General features: G+C 37.7%; 2 protein-coding genes across 2 annotated transcripts; both read left to right on the top strand.

Moving 5' to 3' along the window:
• The first annotated feature begins 1907 nt into the window (after window positions 1-1907).
• LOC149797477 (periostin-like) lies at window positions 1908-7872 on the top strand. The gene is made up of 6 exons (XM_089962286.1): window positions 1908-2096; window positions 3045-3253; window positions 3963-4161; window positions 5422-5526; window positions 5837-5950; window positions 7694-7872. Exons 1-6 carry the CDS (start codon window positions 1946-1948, stop codon window positions 7816-7818), a joined length of 903 nt encoding a protein of 300 aa, XP_089818412.1. The 5' UTR covers window positions 1908-1945; the 3' UTR covers window positions 7819-7872.
• A 2272-nt stretch (window positions 7873-10144) lies between these two features.
• On the top strand, window positions 10145-19604 carry LOC149797476 (apolipoprotein D-like). The gene is made up of 4 exons (XM_089962287.1): window positions 10145-10241; window positions 16460-16730; window positions 17815-17879; window positions 18935-19604. The coding sequence occupies exons 2-4, from the start codon at window positions 16463-16465 to the stop codon at window positions 19148-19150; spliced, it is 549 nt and encodes a 182-aa protein (XP_089818413.1). The 5' UTR covers window positions 10145-10241; window positions 16460-16462; the 3' UTR covers window positions 19151-19604.
• Window positions 19605-21152: the final 1548 nt, after the last annotated feature.

Below are 21152 nucleotides of genomic sequence, written 5' to 3'. Positions count from 1 at the left end.
AAAGCGGCGCCTCCACATAGACTGCTTAGATACCATATGGCAAGACCCTTAGATAATTAGATTTTATGTTTCCTTCATCTATTGTCCAATATATTTCAAAATTTCCATCATAAATATATCAATATATCAATATATCAGTTTAGATCGAACGCAGTGTTTGAAAGTTCATATGTACTCAGCTAAACGTGTGGAAAATATTTTGTCAGAGACTGGCCAGACCTTTAAATTAAACACAAAAATTGTGTGAGTATCCACTCGAATATCTTGAAACAGGTCAAAGAATGGCGTTTTTATGTTGTATTAGTAATAGTATATAAATTTGTCCAGTAAGTACTGGGACACATCTGCTGAAAAAATATGTTCCTCTAGCAAAGAACAGAAAAGCAGTACCGAAATTTGTTTATGTGCATCACCCAATCATGTTTTTAAAACACAATATAGTACTGAGTCAGTGTCTAATATAAATTCTTATAGGATATTTCGGCCAAATAACTGTGACTCGGTAGAATAAAGTATGGCCAAATAACTGACTCGGTAGAATAAAGTATGGCCAAATAACTGTGACTCGGTAGAATAAAATATGGCCAAATAACTGTGACTCGGTAGAATAAAGAATGGCCAAATAACTGTGACTCGGTAGAATAAAGTATTAAGATGATTGATATGCAGACATTCCTTTGTAAAACAATCGCCCTAAATATGGAGATAACTTCTGAAAGAATCACTGTAGCAATAATAATGTGTCTTATCGGGATATATTTTTCAACATAGTGCAAGAATCCGACCAGATCAGGGATCATTTGATATTGTCATTCTGGTAACCGATACAATTTGATTTAAAGGAGAAAAAAATAATTTGTCGACAAATCTACACATTGTGTATTAATCAGTGAATATGCAGCAAAACTTTTTTATAAAAGAACAATTCATGTTTTAAGTAATTTCACAAGTGCGATACAGTAGTAGCGAAAGGTTCGAAAAAGAAAAAGGAGTGAGATTTCCGTTAGTTTTTTTTTAAAGAACCATGGAATTAAAACACATTCAGTAGAATTAATACAGTTGAAGAAAATTCGTTACTGTCCAGTCCCACAAGATAGAGAAAAATTAAAATGAAGATGGAGGAAAAACTAATTGACTAGACTTATCCACGTCAGTTGTGTCCCGTGTTAAATGATGAAGAGTTTCGTGAGCAACGACAATTGTGCCAACGATTTTGATGAAGACTAACGTGAGCAACGACAATTGTGCCAACGACTTCAGATAAGATGCATATCAATTAGTGTAAGCACTACATATATATATCCATTTATGATAGCATTTCTGCATGATGACATTATGCCCAAATCATGATCAGTTTCAAAAGGGTCTCCCCTTCTTATCATCCTAAGAACGGCTTAAGTTCATGACTTAGGGACCTATCACTATCGGTTGCTCCTCAGACTGCCATTACGCGTGTAAAGCTCTAAATTGGATACTATAAGTCACGTTTTTACATCAAAAGTTTGCTTTTTAAGAAGAAGAAAAAAATAAAGTCGTAGAAGACTGATTTTGCAGGCTAACTACGCCGTTTACATTGGTAACATTCAAACTCTTTGTAAAGGACAGTATATAGCACTTAGGGCAAGAAACTATCGCCTCAATATATTCAATTATTTAGCTCATAGTGTGTTGATGTACCATGCAGATGGAAAAAGAGACAAAATATTAGTCAAAACACATCTCTTGTCTGCAATAGAATACAAAAGCATACTGTAACAACATTTTTACAGTCGAAACCTTTACGATTTTTGGTGTTTTTATCTTTAAAGACATTCATTGTAATTAATATTGAAAGGAAGGACACATCTGGCAGGAAAAGGGGTAAAATGACACGTGACACGTGCTTTAAACTGAGCTATCTATTAAGCCTTTAACTAATTTTTAATTTGAATAGCGAGCATTGAAAATGAGAGCCTTGTCGTCAAGTTCTATTTTGTGCCTCCTTGGATGGGCCAACTGCCTCCCAAACCTCATGGACCTCATTGCCAGCACCAACGCTTCCATTTTTCTCGGCCTCATCAATAAAGCCGGACTTGCAGATGTTCTTACGGACCAAGGTAGACCAGTTTCGCTTAGCATCACTAATCTTCTACATACACGAGTTACAGTTTTAGAATATATTGTATTGCTTAATTGTTAGCAGTAATTATTTCGCTAAACATAAAACAGTCTTTAAAGATTTAAATATTCATAATATCTGAAATTCTTCTCAAACGAGTCATGTTTTATTTTCAAGGAAAGTTTGATCATCTCCTCAGATTTAAGGAAATCCGTAACCCCTTTGACATTCTCATGTGTACAATTTCAAAAGGAACTACTTTTTTCTAATATCTTCTAATCTTTCGTCTTCCCATCAACAAAACCCAGTTTATCTCATAAGCAGAACGATATAAATTTAATTTTGCGTGAAATTTTGAGGAAAATGATCTTGAAAGAATCAATTCTTGAAACATTTTTATCACACCTTTGATTTTAATTTATCCATAATTTAATGATAGTTAACTGATTGATAAATCCAAGGCTATCCTTCCTTTGTTGAACAACGACTTGCTAACCACATAGCTCAAGTTGGAATATCTCCTCACATATTTGAATTTTCTTTATCCTTTTCTTATATATATATATATATATATATATATATATATATATATATATAAACACACACACATATATATAATGTGTGTGTGTGTGAGAGAGAGAGAGAGAGAGAGAGACAGAAAAGACTTTGAAATTCCCTAAAACTAGTTATCTCGGTATGAAGGTTCTGCATTATTTATGGTTCCAGTATAAAATGAAGAGTTCAAAAGAGGGTCAAGCTGAAAACTAAATTACCTTCATCCATCAAGCAAAGAAATTGATGACACCGATAATACATTTCCTTTAGGACATTGTGCACATAACGATTTTTAGCAACATACAGCTTGAAAAGACAACAGCAAAACTTCTGACACAACAAGATTCAAACCATAGAGACTTTCCTTACGAAATGGTGTTTTATGTTTTAGGACCCTTTACGGTGCTGGTACCAACAGATGCCGCCTTTGCGAAGATACCCCAGCGCGACCTTGACGTAGTCGAGTCAGATCCAGGCAAACTCGCCGATATGCTACAGTACCATATTGTCAAGGGAGATGTATTCACGTGGGATCTCGCTACGTCAGAACATCTTCAGAGTTTGAATGGTCACGTGATCAGGGTCTACACGACAGGGAATGTGAGTTTTACCTAAGGGACAATATAACATATTTATTTCGTCTCGTCTGCAGATTGAAAGGTACACTATCATTTCTGGAGCTGGGGAATGCAATTTTTAAAGAGTTCGTGGTTTCGTTTTTTAAAGATGGATTGGAAACATTGTTCATAATGCTATTTGTAGGCGAGAAGAGCTTCGCAGATATTAATTATCTAGCTGGAATGACAACCATGGGTTTAAAAATCAAACGACAGCTAATCGAACGACAGCCAATTCGAAACTATTTCATAATGCTTCAGTCTGTATCAAAATGTCTGCACGGTGCCTTGGATGGTGAAGCTTTGTTTTAAGCAGTGACTACGTGTGACATAACAGTTTATTTCTGAGTATGGAAGTCATGTTGCCAAACATCACGTCTTCAGGTCACTTTTATTTTGATTACCCGCAAATAGCACTGTAACAAATAAACGGGGAGAGTGAACTTACTTTACATACTTCCCTGATGAACCGTAACTAAAAATTAGCAGATGCTTAGAATTTGACATAACAAAATATAATATAATGCATTCGGGAACCAATGATTTTATCTTGTTATCCTGATAATTTTTGTCCAAATAAGTTGTGTGATGGAAAAGACCGGGTGGCACTTCATTGGTTTGTTTGATCGATCAGTACTGAGACTTGAAGACTTGAAAATTGACATTTGATTTCATAGGTTTCCTTTTTTCAGAATCACTATTTCAACCAAGCAGCCGCGGTCAAGGAGGAGCTTCAAGCTTCTAACGGAGTGTTGTACCTGATAGACGAGGTCCTAAACGTTCCTGAGGGCATGATTGCCCAAGTTCTAGCAAATCCAGATTACAATACATCAGAGTTCTTGAGTCTTCTCGTGAAAGCACATCTCGTCAGTTACTTCAATAACACATCACGTAAATATATTAAACGCAAATAATAGCTCAAGGATTGAATGAGCACATAGAAACTAGGCGTTAATTGTGAAGCGAATTGATTGGGGGATGCGGTGGTGCTTAAAACACGCCAGATGCTTTTGGGGGACGCGGTAGTTCCTAATACACACCAGATGCTTGTTTGACACAAAAGAAGAAATACATATGACCTGAGATCTTTGTTTTCTCTGTATTTCCAAGGGCCTAAAGACATAGCAATTGCTGTCACTGAATGGTTCTAGAAAACACGCTAGCACCACAAATAATCGTTTTCCTTCAGTGAAAGGACCACACATTCACGAGCCTTTAAGCTTGCACTTCCACGTATTTACTTACTGCTCAAGATATATCAGTGCACCAGTATGCCATATATTACAAACCAGGAATCAAACACCTATTATGCAGAAATTTTACTTTTCTCTAAATATGAAACACTAGAAGTTAAGAATATCCTTAGAAATTCGTACGTGAAGACATTGGACAGGAGCCATCTTACTACTCTCTCTCTCTCTCGCTATATATATATATATATATATATATATATATATATATATATATATATATATATATATATATATATATATAAGATTGCCAATCAGCTTAGTGAAATTCACACCAGAGTTTTTTGCCTATTATTTTCCACTAAATATTATCAACATAACTAAATCAAATCTTGAAAAACCCAATTTTCAAACACTATAATGTTTGATTGTTTGTTTTATTTTAAATACCTATGGGACCAGAGCCACTTTTAGCGACCGTTAACATTATAGACATTTCAGACCTTGTGTACTGAAGAATGCAAAATTGTTCTCAAGCTGCAAACAAACCAGTCATCTTTATAGCAATAACAAATAGTATATCTGCTAAAACGTCGCATATAATACCCCTGGAGTCAGTTTGCAAGTTTTCATAGACAATAGTGTTGTTGAAATAGATGCTTGACGTCATACACGTACGTTGCCTGATTATTTACTGTTTCTAACCTCGTATCAAAATTGAGACAAATAACTTCGAAGCGTTGCCGAAAAATGCAGGCAGACATAGCCATGGTTTGTAAGAAGCTTCAAATTTTTCGAAAATAATCATGATCGCTAAGATATGCAAATTGGCTTTGAATTTATTTCAAATTTTTCTGCATGCCAAAAATCGGCATTCTCTGCCAAAAATACTTGCATGTAAACAATAATATGATCTCTCTATGAAATCGTTGACGTTAGTTGAGTATGAATCGTCTTTCAGCCACTTCTGAGAGAAACACAGTATTCGTGCCATCAAATGCTGCCTTCAACAGTCTTCCAGATAATGTGAAGAGCACAATTACGAATAGTATAAGTTACCTAAGAAGTGAGTCTCTCTCTCTCTCTCTCTCTCTCTCTCTCTGAGAAATCCATATCAAGAAAGTTGTTACAAATCTTTATCTATGTTAAGTTTTTATTTTAAATATTATGTCAACTTAGGAGGTAAGCTGTTCATCTCATAGGAAAGGGCAATTTTTGGGGAAAATAAGCTTTGACAACAAAGAAAATTAAAATGAGAGAGAACAAAATTAAAATGAACATGAAAAATATTAGTGAGTCAACATTACATTAGAACAACCATGAGAAATGGTCAAAGTTTTCACTTCTTACCTGTTCATTTTGATTATTTATTTCAGTGTTGATTGACTACCACGTGCACCCAGGCACGCTACACGCCTCAAGTATAACCAAAGATGGCACTCTGACAACCCGATATCCGGGACATATAATTGGAATTAAAATGGATTCAAGTAAGCGTGCAATTTTTCGTGGATTCTTCTTTACCCCTTCCGTTCAGCCTTAGTAGATTTTCATTTTGTATATATCTTGTTTAACTGTAGATCTTTCAAATAGAAAGAGGTGACCCAGTGTGGGCGAGTAGTCTGAAGCTCTGGTCTTTCCAGATCACGTACACATCTCACGTGTCATCGTGAGTTCGAGTCTCGGCTTGACCAACGTGGGTGTTTGAGAAAGCGTGCCGTTAGCTTCCGTGTTTCGTTGGCTCTTCCTGGGTTTTTCTTTACTTAATATACTGGCTTCCATGTATAACCTATCAGAAGAAATTTGAAATTTGACAAAGTTGTCAAAAGATAATACTGAAATCAGGACCACCTATCCTGACTTCAACGATACAAGAATAAATGAAAGAAATAAATTATACATTTCATTTTCTTCGCCGGAAATCTCTTCACGACAAAGAAACCGCCATCTATTCGAAGTACCTCGGCGATTTCTCTGATTGGATTGACAGAGGGACTGACCGAGAAGTTGCGAATTAAACAATCATGATTTAAAATATCATGATTCAGCAATCATTCCATAAACTGTAAATAAAAAAGCCTATTAGATGCTGGTGTGTTTAGTTATCGTAATATGCGCGTGCCTCTATTTCCTATGGAGCTGAACCTCCTGATGAAAATAGTTTCCATTCAACATCAGTTATACTTCTGGTAAGAAGAACGGATTTACAAGAATGCAGTATATGTTGGTGATTTTAGTTCATGATCTTTCTCAAGGCAACAGTGAGAAGTATGTAACATAAAAATCGTTTGGGCTTCGAAATAAAAATTGTTTGATTATAGTTGCACTTTCTTTGAAATTTACTTGTGATTACGTGCTTATGTGTGTGTCGGTCCAAAATAAGTGTTTCCAACACAGATTCATCATTCCCTATTAGTCAAAGACAGTAAGTTTCCAAGACATTTGATTTCCAGGACGTCTGTTGTTTATATTACAAACGTTGTTCGTTCACTGGTACCAATGCAATTTTCTTTTACAGTAGTTTGATAACGACTGAAATTGCACAAGAACTATGATTTCACTTGGCAGAATGTCACGACAATCGACTGAAATTCTCTCAATCATCTTTAAAATATAAGTTTCATGTTTTTACTCTCACTTTTGAGTCGGTTTGTGACTCATCCACTTATTTATCTTTAAATTATAGTGCAAAAAATGGTGTATATTACAACTATGAATATATAGTAATCAATGAATATATTTGTTCATTCTATTAAAAGAACTGCTCCTTCAACACAAACATCTAAGATTGTTTGGGACCGCTCCGGTGGCCTAGTGATTAGAACTTCCGCATCGAAGCTTCCGCATCGGAAGCGGGAGGTCGTGTGTTCGAACCATGTTCTAGTCATACCAAAGACTTACAAAAATGGTACTAACAGCTGCCTCGCTAGACGCTCAGCATTAAGAGGTTTGTGTCAGGACTGGCGGCCTGGTGTCAGGATAATGTGACTGGGTGGGACATCCTGCTACATATCTGCGGCAGGATGCCTCATTGCTAGACATCACTATAAACTGCCACATTGCAGACATCGTAGTGATATGACTTAATATTTTTAAAGCTACGTTAAAATCCAAATCACACACACACACACACACACACACACACACACACACACATCTAAAATTGTTTGGGAAAATGCAGACTAACATGTACATATTTTGTGTATTATAACTAGTATTCTTATTTCTTTCAGGTGGCAACGCGAAGCTGAACAACATTGCTGAACTTTTACAGACCGATATTGAAGCTGATAATGGAGTCATTCATGTTATCTCGCACGTGCTCATCCCCTCTTCACTGGCGTCCATCGTGGGATAAACACTGTGTCTAACATTGTTGCTTGGAAATTGGGCAATACATTGTGTTACAAAGGTCTTGTGTGCTCTGTTAAACTGGACACACACACACGCTCACTCAAGCATACCTACACACACACACACACACACACACACACACACACACACACACATACATACATACATACATACATACATCATAACGCTACGATGCCTGCAGTGTGACAATTTATAGTGATGTCTTGCACTGGGGCATCATGCCGCAGACATGTAGCACGATGTCCCACCCAGTCACATTATCCAGGCCAACCAGTCCTAAAGACTAGCCTCTTAATGCTGAGCGCCAAGCGAGGCAGCTGTAGGTACCAATTTTGTAAGTCTTTGGTATGACTCGGCCGAGGGATCGAACCCACGACTTCCCGCATCCGAGGCGGATGCTCTAACCACCGGCCACCTGGGCGGTACATACATACATACATACATACATACATACATACATACAGAGCACTCCGTTACAGATCATTGCCATCTCACCTCTGTCTGCATGTGTTCGAGTCCAGGATTCAGCCAATGTGGGTATGTGAGAAAGCTTCCAGTAGCTTCTCGTGGGTCGGTGGTTCTTCCCGGGGTTTTCCGGGTTCTATCTCGACCATTAATACTAGCCGCCATGCATAGCCTATCGTGTGCTGAAAAATGGCGTTAAACCCCACAACAACAACAACATACGTACATACGTCTTACCTTCTGTACGCGCAACTGCAGGTCATTTTATAAAGTGCTATTTTATCTTTCAATCGGCATTAAGTTTATTAATAGGTCTAAAGTAACCAAAAAAGTTTTAACCAAACATTCTTAGCCCTCCAAATACCCTTCTATCTATTTATAACAACTGTTATCCTCCAAGAGGGAACAGTCATTGACAGTTAGCACCGTCTTACAATGTAAACCCTGTGGTAAAAATTCTAGGTAATCTGTACAATGATTAAGACAGAAAAAATAAAAAATTAATTTTTTCAATTATGTGAAATTCAGTCATACAAAGATCAAATTATATTCAACTGCCCATGTGTAATGTCACAACATTCATCACTAAAGCAAATGGAGATGTTCAGTAAAAGAAAAACCACCAAAAAAACTCTGGTACCCTTCAGTAAAGTTTAAAATTAATCCTGGACTTAACAGTTGCATTCTTAGACACAGACTAAATAAAACTTCAGGACGTTTAATTGGTCTATATTTGGACATCAACCATCAAAATGTAAGAATTCTTAGTTGAATCTGAGAATGATAGAATTGTACAATTCCTAAATTTTGTTTACTAACAATTAATTTTTTAAAAATTACCCTTATCAGTTGGAATACCGCTAAGACTGGTGTATCTCAATTTTATTTCGAGTAGAATAATTATTTTTAGTGCTCCAGTGATACAGATGATGGCTTCTTTAAACACTAGACCGCAGAGGTGACGTCTATTAATCCGATAAATCAATCCTCCAAATCTGTGTTGATCCTGATGGAATATATGGGTCTGATGTGACCTGTTCATTAAATGTACCATTTTTCTGCCTGCAAATCTTTCCAGAACAAACCAGAGTACACTTTAGTCACATACCGTTAATTGGTAACAACCATATCGAGCGCGAAATTCAAAATGGCCACAGCACAGAGGGTTTTGGTTTTCCACGTGGATTTATAAGTCACCAAAAATCGATTTGCTCGGGAAATATAATGCACATGCCACCATAAGAACCCTTCAGCGGACGGTAGCTCTACAACCGCGAGAAATACTGGTAAGTGTATAAAATGTAGACTGATGTGTGTAGCCAGAAGTGTCTGCAGATTTATGCATGTTTTAATGAATATGTGATATTAGCCCCTGAAGTGAAATCAATATCATCACGGATAGGGGTTGATTTATCGGCCCAACGTTCTATAGGATTACAGTGTATTTCGTAGTTTACTTCATTGCGCTTGTTAGATCATAAAAACCAACACCAACGATTTCAGTTTCGAATGGAGTGATCCTATACAAGTAAATGTAACTTATCCCAAATACAACTTGTGACTTATAATATTTTACTAACGCACACACGTTTTAAACAGGATTTAAAACCGGGTCATGGCTGCATTTTCTAAAACTAGAATTCCACGTGATTCCAAAATGGGTTATGACCATGTTTTCTGAAAATAGAATTCTTCATGAATCAAAACTGGGTCACGACCGTGTTTTCTGAAAGTTGGATTTATTTTCGAACTTTTTTAATAGAAGTTCGAGAATACACCTACACCCACTCCCACCCCCAAAAGATAAGCATGTAAAAGGTACAAATCAAAGACTTGCAGTTTTTGGGGCATATTAAAGATTTCACAACACAATTGCAACAAGATTGTAATCTCTGTTTTCGTTTGAATTTAACGATTTTCAGGGGATCATGCAAACTTCTGGTATGTATTCTTTTATTATATGACCTTTTCAAGCGGTTTTGTAGTAACACTTTTCTCTCAAGAGATCTCTGACAATTTTTACAAGTGGGAGGATACGAGACCTCTTACACACGGGAGGATACAAATTATTTCTTACACATGGGATGATTATGATAATACAACCCAATGCCACGTACAACATGGAATTCGAAACGTATCTCTTAATAAGTCAAAGGTCACTGAGATATACATAACCATTCAATGTAAAGCTACGTCTTATCAGTGATGACATATCAAGGTTGGAATTTAATCATCCGGCTACACAGGTTTTTCTATTACAGTAGGGAAATAGCAGCCCGAGTTATATCTGTCATTTCCCAACCGTGTTGGACATTCGGACAATAATATTGGTGTGAGAGGTCAGAGCGCATCGCTATTGAATAGTTGGAATAAGTCGAAACCACGAGGTGGTCACATCGGGTAGCCGCTTACTACCAGGCCAAGCCAACTTGAGCGGACATACATCGAACATAATCGACGTGAAGATGGTTTTTTTCTCAGAATAACAATAAATATGTCGTCTCTTTCATAAGCCAACACTCTTACCCAAATTACACTATCGGAATATCCTTGGTCTTTTCCGTCAAGTGGAGCATAACACCTCTCGTGTAATTCGCCACCATTGAAAACTATATTCGGGACAACATTTGTTCGTATGAAAACAATATCGCGGCGAAAGGAGAAAACGTCACAATAGACATAACATTGAGTAAGTATGGAAACTCCTGCGGCTACCCTATGCCACAACAGCGAAGCTTGAGCAAATTAAAAAATTTAAATAGGGATGCACTCTGACCTCATACTCAAACATAACTGTCCCATTATCTAATACGAGGTAGGAATGTCAGAAGAAATTCTGACTACGGAAATAATTACGCTTCTTACACATATTTGCCCTATGTCAAACTCCCTAATTGACCGTACGTTTGGTTTAAATCTCAGAATAAAACTGCAAGATGAGCAAACGATGTGCAGGATTTTTTCCTACTTCGAAGAAATGCAATTCTCTTGCAAAGGTTACTTTTTTGTAAGCTCTGGTTTCTTGGTGAAGCCCAGCCAAAGCTCAGTGAGTCTTAAAAGTGTTGTCTTGCTCAAGAGACCCGTCCTCAAACTGGGAGTTTGTGGCCATACCACCCACGTCGCCTAATCAGCAGCTGTCCAGAACTCCTATAGGGAATTTTAAGAGCTCCCTTGCATCAGACAACGACCCTCTTCATGGGCCAATCTAAAACGCTTTTTACTCAACTAGCCGTCCCCTCCCCGATAAACTCTCAGAGGGCCCTTTAAAATATTGTTATTTTTCACTCCCGTTCTTTGCCATGCCTTTAAAGCTGTTGCTTTTGGACCAGAAAGCCCACCTTATTCCATGAAACTTATGACCGATACAAGCAAGCTCATTTGCAATAAATAGAGAATAAGCATATAAACCGAACTAGCAATGTATACTATTTCAACATTGTGCAACATTGTGCAATTTATGCTGTCTGCTATGTAATAAAAAGCACAGTAAATATTTAAATAGCAAGTGTGGTTAAACATTTTAACGAACATGCAGGTAGTAATATTTTTAATGAAATCATAACAACAGCGTATACGTTGGTGACATCGTCTGTATTTTTACACATTGGCGCGATCATGTACTGGGCGCCAAAGATAGCCTTGGGAATATCCCAGCTGAAGTCGAAATGTTGGAAAACTGTATAGCGCAGGACAAGTCAAGACCAGCGTCCACATGTGCCTTCTGCAATTTGAAATCTCCGGTGAAGATGGGGCAGTTTCTGGTTACTGCCTCGACGCGATCAGCTCCCAAGCTGTTGTAAGCTTTCCGATGTATACTAGACACCTTAAGGATGGTCTGTTGCGCCAATTGTTAACATCATCAATGGTACAGCGTTGCAGGTGTAGTCGTCGCTGTACCTTTCAAAGTCTAAAACGTTCTTGTCAACATTGACGTTATAAAGGAAGGACTGAACTTCTATGTTATTGATGAGAGCGTGTAATCCAACAGCAGCATCACAACGTCGTTAAGAAGAGCCAACTTGTCCCATGACGCGTAATCTATACCGTCTGTTTTTTTTTTAATTTACAGACAACCTCAATAAGGTCTACGAAGGGTAGATAGAAGCTCGAGGTATCTTGCACATTTAGCTCCATGCGGCTCCTTTGATTCGGGGTCCCCATACAGATAGCAGGGTCATGCATGTCTTATAATGATGCCATTGCAAAAGTTGTCCTTTCGTCATCGTCTAATAAGGCTGACCAAAGGGCAGTGGAATGTCGGTTTTGCCCATGACCGCTTTTGCAACGACAGCATCACGCACTTTGAACTAAGTTTACTTCGACAACCTGAACCAGAACAGGCACTTTTTAGCAGGTCACCTCGGGAGTTATAGTACTGGCCACTGCCTTTCTACCGCCGCAATCTGGGCCTCCTGTGCTATATTAACGATGACTGTTTTAACAGCATGGACAGAGCGCAAAACGACGGGCAAGTGATCTAGTGTCTGCAGAAGCTGTCTGGACTAAAGCCTGACAAATATCAATCTCTATGCCGCCACATTGTAAATGCAATTCAGGAAAACGGGTGCAGTCGACTCGTACTAGAAACCTAACTGTACCCAAGGACTGCGTCAGCGGGACTCTTTACACTTTGATGCATTTAAGGAGGGGATGGTCTAGGACATATAAGCCAATGTGAAGCTAAATTTTGAAATGAGATGACTTTAGCAAGGCTATTAGACTGGTTCAGTGGTAAAGTTATAATGCATGGAGCCGGAACTAGCTGATTCTAAGTAGGAGCCGACCACAGGCATCGCATGGAACACATATACAGTGATAACATCAAACATGGGCTTTATTTACATTGCCGACACCATGTGAGTGTGCATGCTTTTGAATGGAATGCAGGCGGGTCAAAACCTACTCACATATCTGCTTAAGTATTTTTGCAACTGTGTCATTTTTGCGGGTACCCACTTCGACTCGCTCTTGAGTTAGTAAGCAGCCTATCCCTCGCCATGCATTAACGCTTTAAATGTAACTCATTCATGATATCAGCCTCTAGCAGATGGCACTTGCCTCGTTGACTAGCTTGAGGTACATCTTTCTGGTCCGGTAAGCTCCTATTTGCATTTCTTGACGGTCGTCCAACTCGTCCCCAAATATGAATTAGTGGATCAAGCCCAAGTAGCAGTATGACTGTAGGGCAAGCCCCTTCGCGAAAGAAATTGCACTTGAGCTACTGGAGGTCTGTGGGGCGAGGGATTTGCCCTACTTGATTGTTTGCATTTGAGCAGCAAATGCTCTAGTCGCCTTTATCATTGCTGTATGTTGTGTTTACCCCTCAGCTTATGTTACGCTGCGTCGGTTTTTCTTTCACGCACCCTTCTTAGATATGGGGATTGCCCTAAACTGACTGTTGTTCACCAGTGTGGGTCTTAACGTTGCACTCATAGACCACGCATACTCTTGACTGCATCCATGCTGTTTACAAATATTTAAAGGAATACCAACATAAACATTATACTTTTTTTAAACTTTTCAGTCGGTTTTCCGACGACAAGAGGAGTGGTTTTAGATCTACGCAATCAGAGCAACTACGTCGCTTCTATTCAAAAGAAGCTGAAGTCCTTGTTCATTAAACTTCCTGCGTCATATGAGCATGATTGGCGTAAACTTGAGCTTTGACATGGCAGTACTGATATCTTCTAACAGACTTTCCAACACCAATGAGGTTTTGCTTCTGCTTTCTCAGAGGACTCGCTTTATGCATTTGACTTTATTTAGGATCTCCTGAGCAGCCTTTGTGGTGCAAGCTTTGACGGTGGCCTTGGATGCCTGTTTGAACAGCCAAATGATTTTCTCAAACTCCTAGATGTTTTATTCTGTCCGAACTGATGAGTGTTTAGCAAGTTGTGGAACGCGTTGCGGCGGGCTAAATATTCCCCCATCTTGTCTTTAGAACTTGCCATTTTTTTGGAACTCATGTCAGTGGGTTTGAAAGTTTTGCAATAATGTAACGCCCGTTCGAAACTAATATGTGCCGGTGCTGGTAATGCCTACGGTGGCAAAGATGTTGTGTATAGAGATTGCTTTGCCAAGGAAACAAAGGAAAATGATGTCAGTCCTATTTGGCGGCACACTATATCTTATACACCGTCCACAGACCGTTGATGCGAGTTCCACGGATAGGTCTATATTATCGTTCTTTTGAATCACCTTCTGTATATGGGGTTAGCACTGAGCCAAGAACGTCACTTCGGCGTTCTTTTGCAACAGTCAGCTGAAAAGGATCCATTGGTTTATTTTGTTAACCCAATCCCGTCATCATAGATGTCCTAGTCGTGGTTTAGATCATCATTGACAACAAACAAGGCCTCCAAGGTCGAAGATGCTTTGGCACGTATCTACAAGCTGAAACCGCTTTAGTGACCTAATCTGACGCAGCTTGAACCCGGCCGGATGTTTATGGATATTCTTCTGCTGGCTATCTGTGTTAATGCGTCTCTCTACTGAGCAGAAGGCTATCAACGTCCTTGAACGACAGGCTAGCTTTTTCTTCGTAGAGCGCCATGATGCGGCTGCAGTAAAACCCATTCATATCGATAGTACAGTGCGCAAACCCGCCTGCCCCACAAGCGGGTAGTCGCTGAGCGTGTCTTACAACTCATCCAGGTAATGAAGGTCGGCGTCATGGAAGAACCTTTTTTCGTGTGTTTGGCGCCAAAGTTTTCATAAAGGGACAAATTCCCATTTCGGGATGACGTTCCACTTTAATCCCTTGGTTGGCAAGCTCTACATCGCCACCCAAAATGTTATGCGCTCTGATGTACATTACCCAGATGTTTGGCTGCTTGAAGTCATAGCTTCGGTACATCGGTTTGTTAGATTTCGATTGCAGCTCGCTCGCTATCAAAATATATCTGCACGCTTTGGCTTTTTGAAGTAGATGTGCATTTCTATATCTGTCATCAGCTCGAACTTTGCGCCTTTGAGATCAAAGATCACATCTTTGCTGGCCTGGTGCGACTTTCTCCATCTGCACCCTCATCACAAAGCTAAGCATCGCTTTTCTTGGTCGCTTTACAAAAGCTGATAGAGCCAGAGGCTTAACCTTGCAACTGGGAGGTTCAGCCTTGCGTCTTAGATCCGGAACTGGTCGTTAGGCTAGAGTCTCAACCCTGCACCTGGGAGCCGGAACTGGCTGATACGCCCTGATCGCCATTAGTGCTTGCAGCGTGTCATTATATACTTTGGAGTTTTGGACCTCTCAGGAGCAGTTTGTTTAAGCAGGCGGCAGTAACCATTGCTATGGCTTCAAAGTTAAACACCTTAATCCTTCAATTATGTAAAAGGTAAGTCTTCTCATCATTCATTCAACATTATAATCGCGTTTGTTGCGTCGCCCATAGTTCACAAAAAAAAAAACTCGTTAAAGTGCCCCTTTTGCATACGTTCCTGTTTGTTTTAGATTTCTTGCCGCGGTATTGTCTCCACATCTCGGGCAGACCGGATAATCGGCGACAACACCGAGTCGTCATTTCTGAAATATGCATGTCACAGTATAGGCCCGAGTAGGCTTCTCAAACAGAAATATTTCCCAAGTTCCAGTAAGGCACACTTTCTTACGTCTAACCTACATACCTGAGCAAAGCATTAAACCCTTTTGCACATATTTATCTAAATAATAGCATGCATAGCGTCTCAGTACAAACCAACTAATTATCAAGCGTCTCTGCCTTTAATACAAAATTCCCAGTTTGAGTTCCCTTTTCAAGAGAACTGCTGGCTGGGTAAATAGTATGCATGGTAAGCATTTGCAAGTCAGTAATTTGACAGCTTCGTGAGCCATAGCTGGCCGTTTGGCCAAGTCACTGTGACATAGGTGGAAGAAGGAACTGCTCTTAAACTAGCCTTTCACATCTATCCTTTGTTTCAATCACAGCATACAAATGTATTCACGTGTGGACCATGTTTGGTTCAAATACACACAGTGGTTTATGTGTTATTCTCCGGAAACAAAAATGCTTACTGACAGACAGAAAAACATAGCGATAAATATATGCCCTGTATTACATACCGCGTGGATAAACTTAAATTGACGAAATACCACAGCACTAGAATGAAACTTTCTATGTGATAATATATAATAAATGTCCTTTCTTATCATTTTTTTCTAGATAATGTTGACGTGTATTAGTCATGATTTCCTTGTGAATAGTGAAGGTTGCAAGAGCCCGCCACCTTCCGGCAATTTTACCAACATGAGATACACTGGATTGTGGTATGAGGTGGGGAAATACCAGACAGCTGGGGGTGCCGCCTTTGAGAAGGACTGTGTTTGCACAACCATCGATATACAGCCCGTTCCAGGAGCAACTAATGGTGACGCCAAGGCGATCAATAGTTGTAGAAAGTTGAGTCCTGCTGGGCAGTTTCTTAATGCTACAGGTCCGGTTTTCGATCTGATAGGGTTCTAAATGGGGCTTTAACATAATGATAATGATATATTGGTACACCTTTCGTAATAATTGTCCAGTACATTTCGAAGGAAGCGAAAGAACGTATCATCAATTATATAGGTGTTTACGTTGATGGGTACGTGTATCTTGTCTGGAAATATACCGAAGAATATCGTGTAAGATAGAGACCAACCCCTTGCTATTCCATTTAGGTTGGTCTACATATCGATCTGATTAAAAGTGGATCCATTGACTTATGCCATGTACTTCATGGCGGTTTCAGTTAATAATGAGATAGTATATATATATATATATATATATATATATATATATATATATATATATATATATATATATATATATATATATATACGATGATGATGGATTTTAGATAATTCAACTCAGTCGAGGAGTTTGGGTGGTATATAAAGGGAAAGGGTAATTAATAAATATTCTGATACTTTTATCTGCAGATTTGTGTCTTCATTTTTTATGGGAAAAGAGGCACAAAGAGCGTAATGCCAAAAGTGAAGCAAAGATTCGGTGTGTGTCAATATGTAAATCTCGCAACAAACAAATTATAACTTTTATACTGATGAAAGTGAGAGAAACAAAAATCCGAACATATCGTTGCAAAAGATAATTCTCCCTAGCACCGAAATGAAACGCTTTATCAGATAGACCACTAAAAGTAGATGGATAGGAAATTCCTAATTGACACTATAATATGGACTATTATCGATTACTTTCGTCTGTACTTATTAATAAGAAGATATTGTTTTATTGAGATTGAAAGAAATGCGGTCCTAAAATGGACTTTGACTCAGTAATGATATCCTATGCATCATATACATTATAAAACCAGCACTTTTTATTTGAGTACTTTTTTCCTGTTTTATTTTTGTTTATTTGGCTTGGTTACAACATTCTAATCAATGGTCAGTGATCTGGACCAAGCTAAACATTGCAAGATATAATTTGTCATCCAGAAATTCGTGGTTCGTTCAAATGCATGTTACATGCAAACATATTTATTCTCCATGATATTCAATACCACACACGTTCCGTTATAGGAAACCTCACGCAAGAAGGACCCCAGGGGCACTGGAAAGAAGGATTTTTTCCATTAGCACCAAAGGTGAGTATCCACATTTAGTTATTGATACCTTGTAACAACAAGTGACTTTGCAACAAGGTGTGGTGTAACTTAAAACAAGGTTTAATGTAATTCAAATAAATACATTTTGTGATTGTTTTGGGATTTAACGCAATTACTCAGTCCATGATAGGCTATAAAAGTGTCCAGTATAACTGGTGGAGGAAAACCCCGAGGAAACCTCCAGTAAGAACCACTGACCCATGGGAAGCTACTGGAAGCTTTCTCACATGTCCACATTGGCCGAGCCCGAGACTAGAACCTACGCAGACAGAGGTAAGAAGACAGTGATAGGTAAGGGTGAGCAGACCACTCGGCTATCCTTGGTATCCAAGATATGCTGTAATTCAACATCATGTACTGTAATTCATAACAAGGTGCAGTACAATTCAAAACAGGATGTAATATGATTCAAAATAAGATGATTTGTTAAAGTAATACATTGTATTTCGTAAATAAAAGAAATAATGTCAATGATTTTGATATCCCTATGATTATTGCAACGTTCGCAATTTTTTCCATAAAAAGTATTTCATAAGTTATAGATCCTGAAATTTTTTTTAATTCTTTGTTCTTAAAAATTTTTAACGACACGATCACTTCCAATCTATTACTTAAATTATTTTCATATCAAAATGCTTTTTCGTTACCTTTCAGTTTCATTAGTTATAATGTCATGTCCAGTTTTGATGATAATTTAATAATAATGATGTTTTAAGACTGGTGTGAAATTCATTTAGTTTATTATTGCTTCTAATACACGGCTATTGAAAATATGAAATAAACAAATGACGTCATACTCTACCTGATTTGATAAATGTTCAAATAGCCAAGGGAACAAAATTTTGCAAACGAAAATAAAAATAGAATAACCAAACAGTATCAACCACCTCCATTTAATGTATTTATGTTATGAACGTGCAGACTGTGTGTGTTACAGTGGCTTTTTAATTACATTGACCATCTGATGTCATCTTTGTTCAGGTTTTATTTCTTTTTCTTGGATGTTTATCATTTTTGTCCATCTTACCGTACAGGCTTCTTATACTGTGATCTACCTGGATGATAATTATGCCATTGAGTATGACTGTTCTCAGGTGTTGTGGATCATCAACTACTGTGTCCATCTCTTGTCCCGCAAACCATCGATGGAACCAGAAATAGAGAGACAACTTCTGGCCTTTGCTGACCAGTACGGCCTTAACACTCAAAAACTTCCATATGTACGGACTGAACAGGGAGGCTGCTGGTAGACGGGTTTAAAATTACAGCAATGAAGTTTAATATAGTAATAGATATCCGGATTAAAGCTACTTCAATGTAGTTATTTAAAATGCTCATGTACAGAACGGATTTTTTTATAAATATGTAATTGTATTAAAAATAACTAGTAGCTAAGCTAAAAGGCAATTGTTTCACCTACATGAAAAGCATTTTATTTATTCCGCCATGTTTGATATCACTAGACGAGTCTTTTGCAAAACAATGACCATCTATCCGCTAATTAAGATATTAATGAACTGTATAATCTAGCCAGTTTAAACTGCTTTATAAGTGTGTGCCGTTTACTAATTTTAAACATCATAGTTCAATATCTACATGTGCTGATTGTAAGCAGTATTTTGTCTTACTTCAATATATACATGTGCTGATTATAAGCAGTATTGTGTCTTACTTCAATATCTACATGTGATGATTGTAAGTAGTATTTTGTCTTTAGTTTAATATCTACATGTGCTGATTGTAAGCAGTATTTTGTCTTCATGGTTATTTCTGAATAAAGAATTCACATATGGTTTACAAAACTCAGTTGTTGCAGCATTCATAATGGATGATTTTGACAATGAATAAACATTTTGTTCTGTTAAACTTCGCAAACTATATATGATCTCTTTTGATAAAACTGACCCCTTGTGCTGTGTATCGTAGATAAGATGAGTTGTACAAATTTTACAAAGGCAATAAGAAAATTAAATGGAAAAACAAAATTAAAACACCAGAGATGCAACGAATCTGTATTATCAATGAGACTAAAATGGCATTACAATGCAGGAAATGAAAAAGTAGGACGTATCGGCAAAGAATTACATGTCAAACTTGTACCAGTTTAATTGCACAAGACAGGGTGCAAATGTTTTAAATCTATACTACAGTGAAGCCATCTAAAGACAGCATTATTATCGCAACAAGATCTATTTTATAATGGATTCTACTTCTAGTCTGACTGTGGTTCTGTCATATGTGTAAAGCATGATGGATATTAGATTTAAATGAAAATACATGCTGCACCTTCTTTTGTAGTTTAATATAATGCAATTTATTATTTAACTCTCCTTAAACAAGGTAACATACGAAACTTTGTTGCTTATTTTTAATTATTAGACGAAATTTTCAAATACATACTAATAAATCAATTATACTTTAAACTCTTATAGTGAAGAGAACGTGAAGATTCTTTAACAGATACTGAGAACAGGGTGATATGAAACTTTAGCATAGCCAACTAAACTTGGGCATGAGGAAGGCAACAGCAGGTTGTGGATTTACCACTGATATTTAATATATCAAAATGTTAAACAATTTGTCAAATCTGTTTAGAGGTTTAATGTTTGCTTTCAAGAAGAAATAATTATTTTTAAAAGAAAGCTAAATACATTTACCAGGCAAGGAATTTGTCTCTGACCAACAATAAACACATTCATACAACAAGGTAACTTGACCAACTACAATGTCCATCGATTCATGACTGGACATACATCAAGAAACAAAGTAATAGATGATAGGTTCTACTGGAAAATTTATAAAAACATCTCTGATTGCTAAAACAAAAATATCAATGGTTGTAAACTTACAACTATTCTAAAGAGAACAGTTGCGCAGACAAGGCGATAAAGAGTAAGGATCTAATAGCCGAAGGTAGTGTAAAGTTAGCTCAAGGTACAACGTCTTATATAACCTTATTGTAAATGCGCAGGTACGAAACTGATCTTCTATTACACAGTCGGTTTTGATACTACAACGTTCATCAAGCTATTGAGTTTAGATTACTACTCAAATTCAAATGTAAAATTAAACTACATGTTGTTTTACCGAATGAAATGAGTATCATAACTGGACGCAAAAGCAATTAACAGCAATGCAAAAACTAATTTAGCATTAAATTAAACCCCATAAATAACAAAGACCTTGTAAAGGATATGATTCAAAATGTTTATTAAAGATCTATGACAGTACGACAAGAAACTGTAGAGGATT

This window comes from Sinohyriopsis cumingii, chromosome 6 (assembly GCF_028554795.1).
Source record: "Sinohyriopsis cumingii isolate HCF-2022 chromosome 6, ASM2855479v2, whole genome shotgun sequence".
NCBI classification, from domain to species: Eukaryota; Metazoa; Mollusca; class Bivalvia; order Unionida; family Unionidae; genus Sinohyriopsis; species Sinohyriopsis cumingii.
The sequence above is the reverse complement of the archived record's forward strand: the minus strand, read 5'-3'. Positions and strand labels throughout refer to the sequence as shown.

Coding starts and splice junctions, on each gene's coding strand:
- LOC149797477 (XM_089962286.1), top strand. CDS start 1,946: ATGAGAGCCTTGTCGTCAAGTTCTATTTTGTGCCTCCTTGGATGGGCC. Junction 2,097..3,044: donor AGATGTTCTTACGGACCAAG/GTAGACCAGTTT, acceptor TTTATGTTTTAG/GACCCTTTACGGTGCTGGTA. Junction 5,527..5,836: donor TAGTATAAGTTACCTAAGAA/GTGAGTCTCTCT, acceptor TATTTATTTCAG/TGTTGATTGACTACCACGTG.
- LOC149797476 (XM_089962287.1), top strand. CDS start 16,463: ATGTTGACGTGTATTAGTCATGATTTCCTTGTGAATAGTGAAGGTTGC. Junction 16,731..17,814: donor GCAGTTTCTTAATGCTACAG/GTCCGGTTTTCG, acceptor GTTCCGTTATAG/GAAACCTCACGCAAGAAGGA. Junction 17,880..18,934: donor TTTTTCCATTAGCACCAAAG/GTGAGTATCCAC, acceptor CTTACCGTACAG/GCTTCTTATACTGTGATCTA.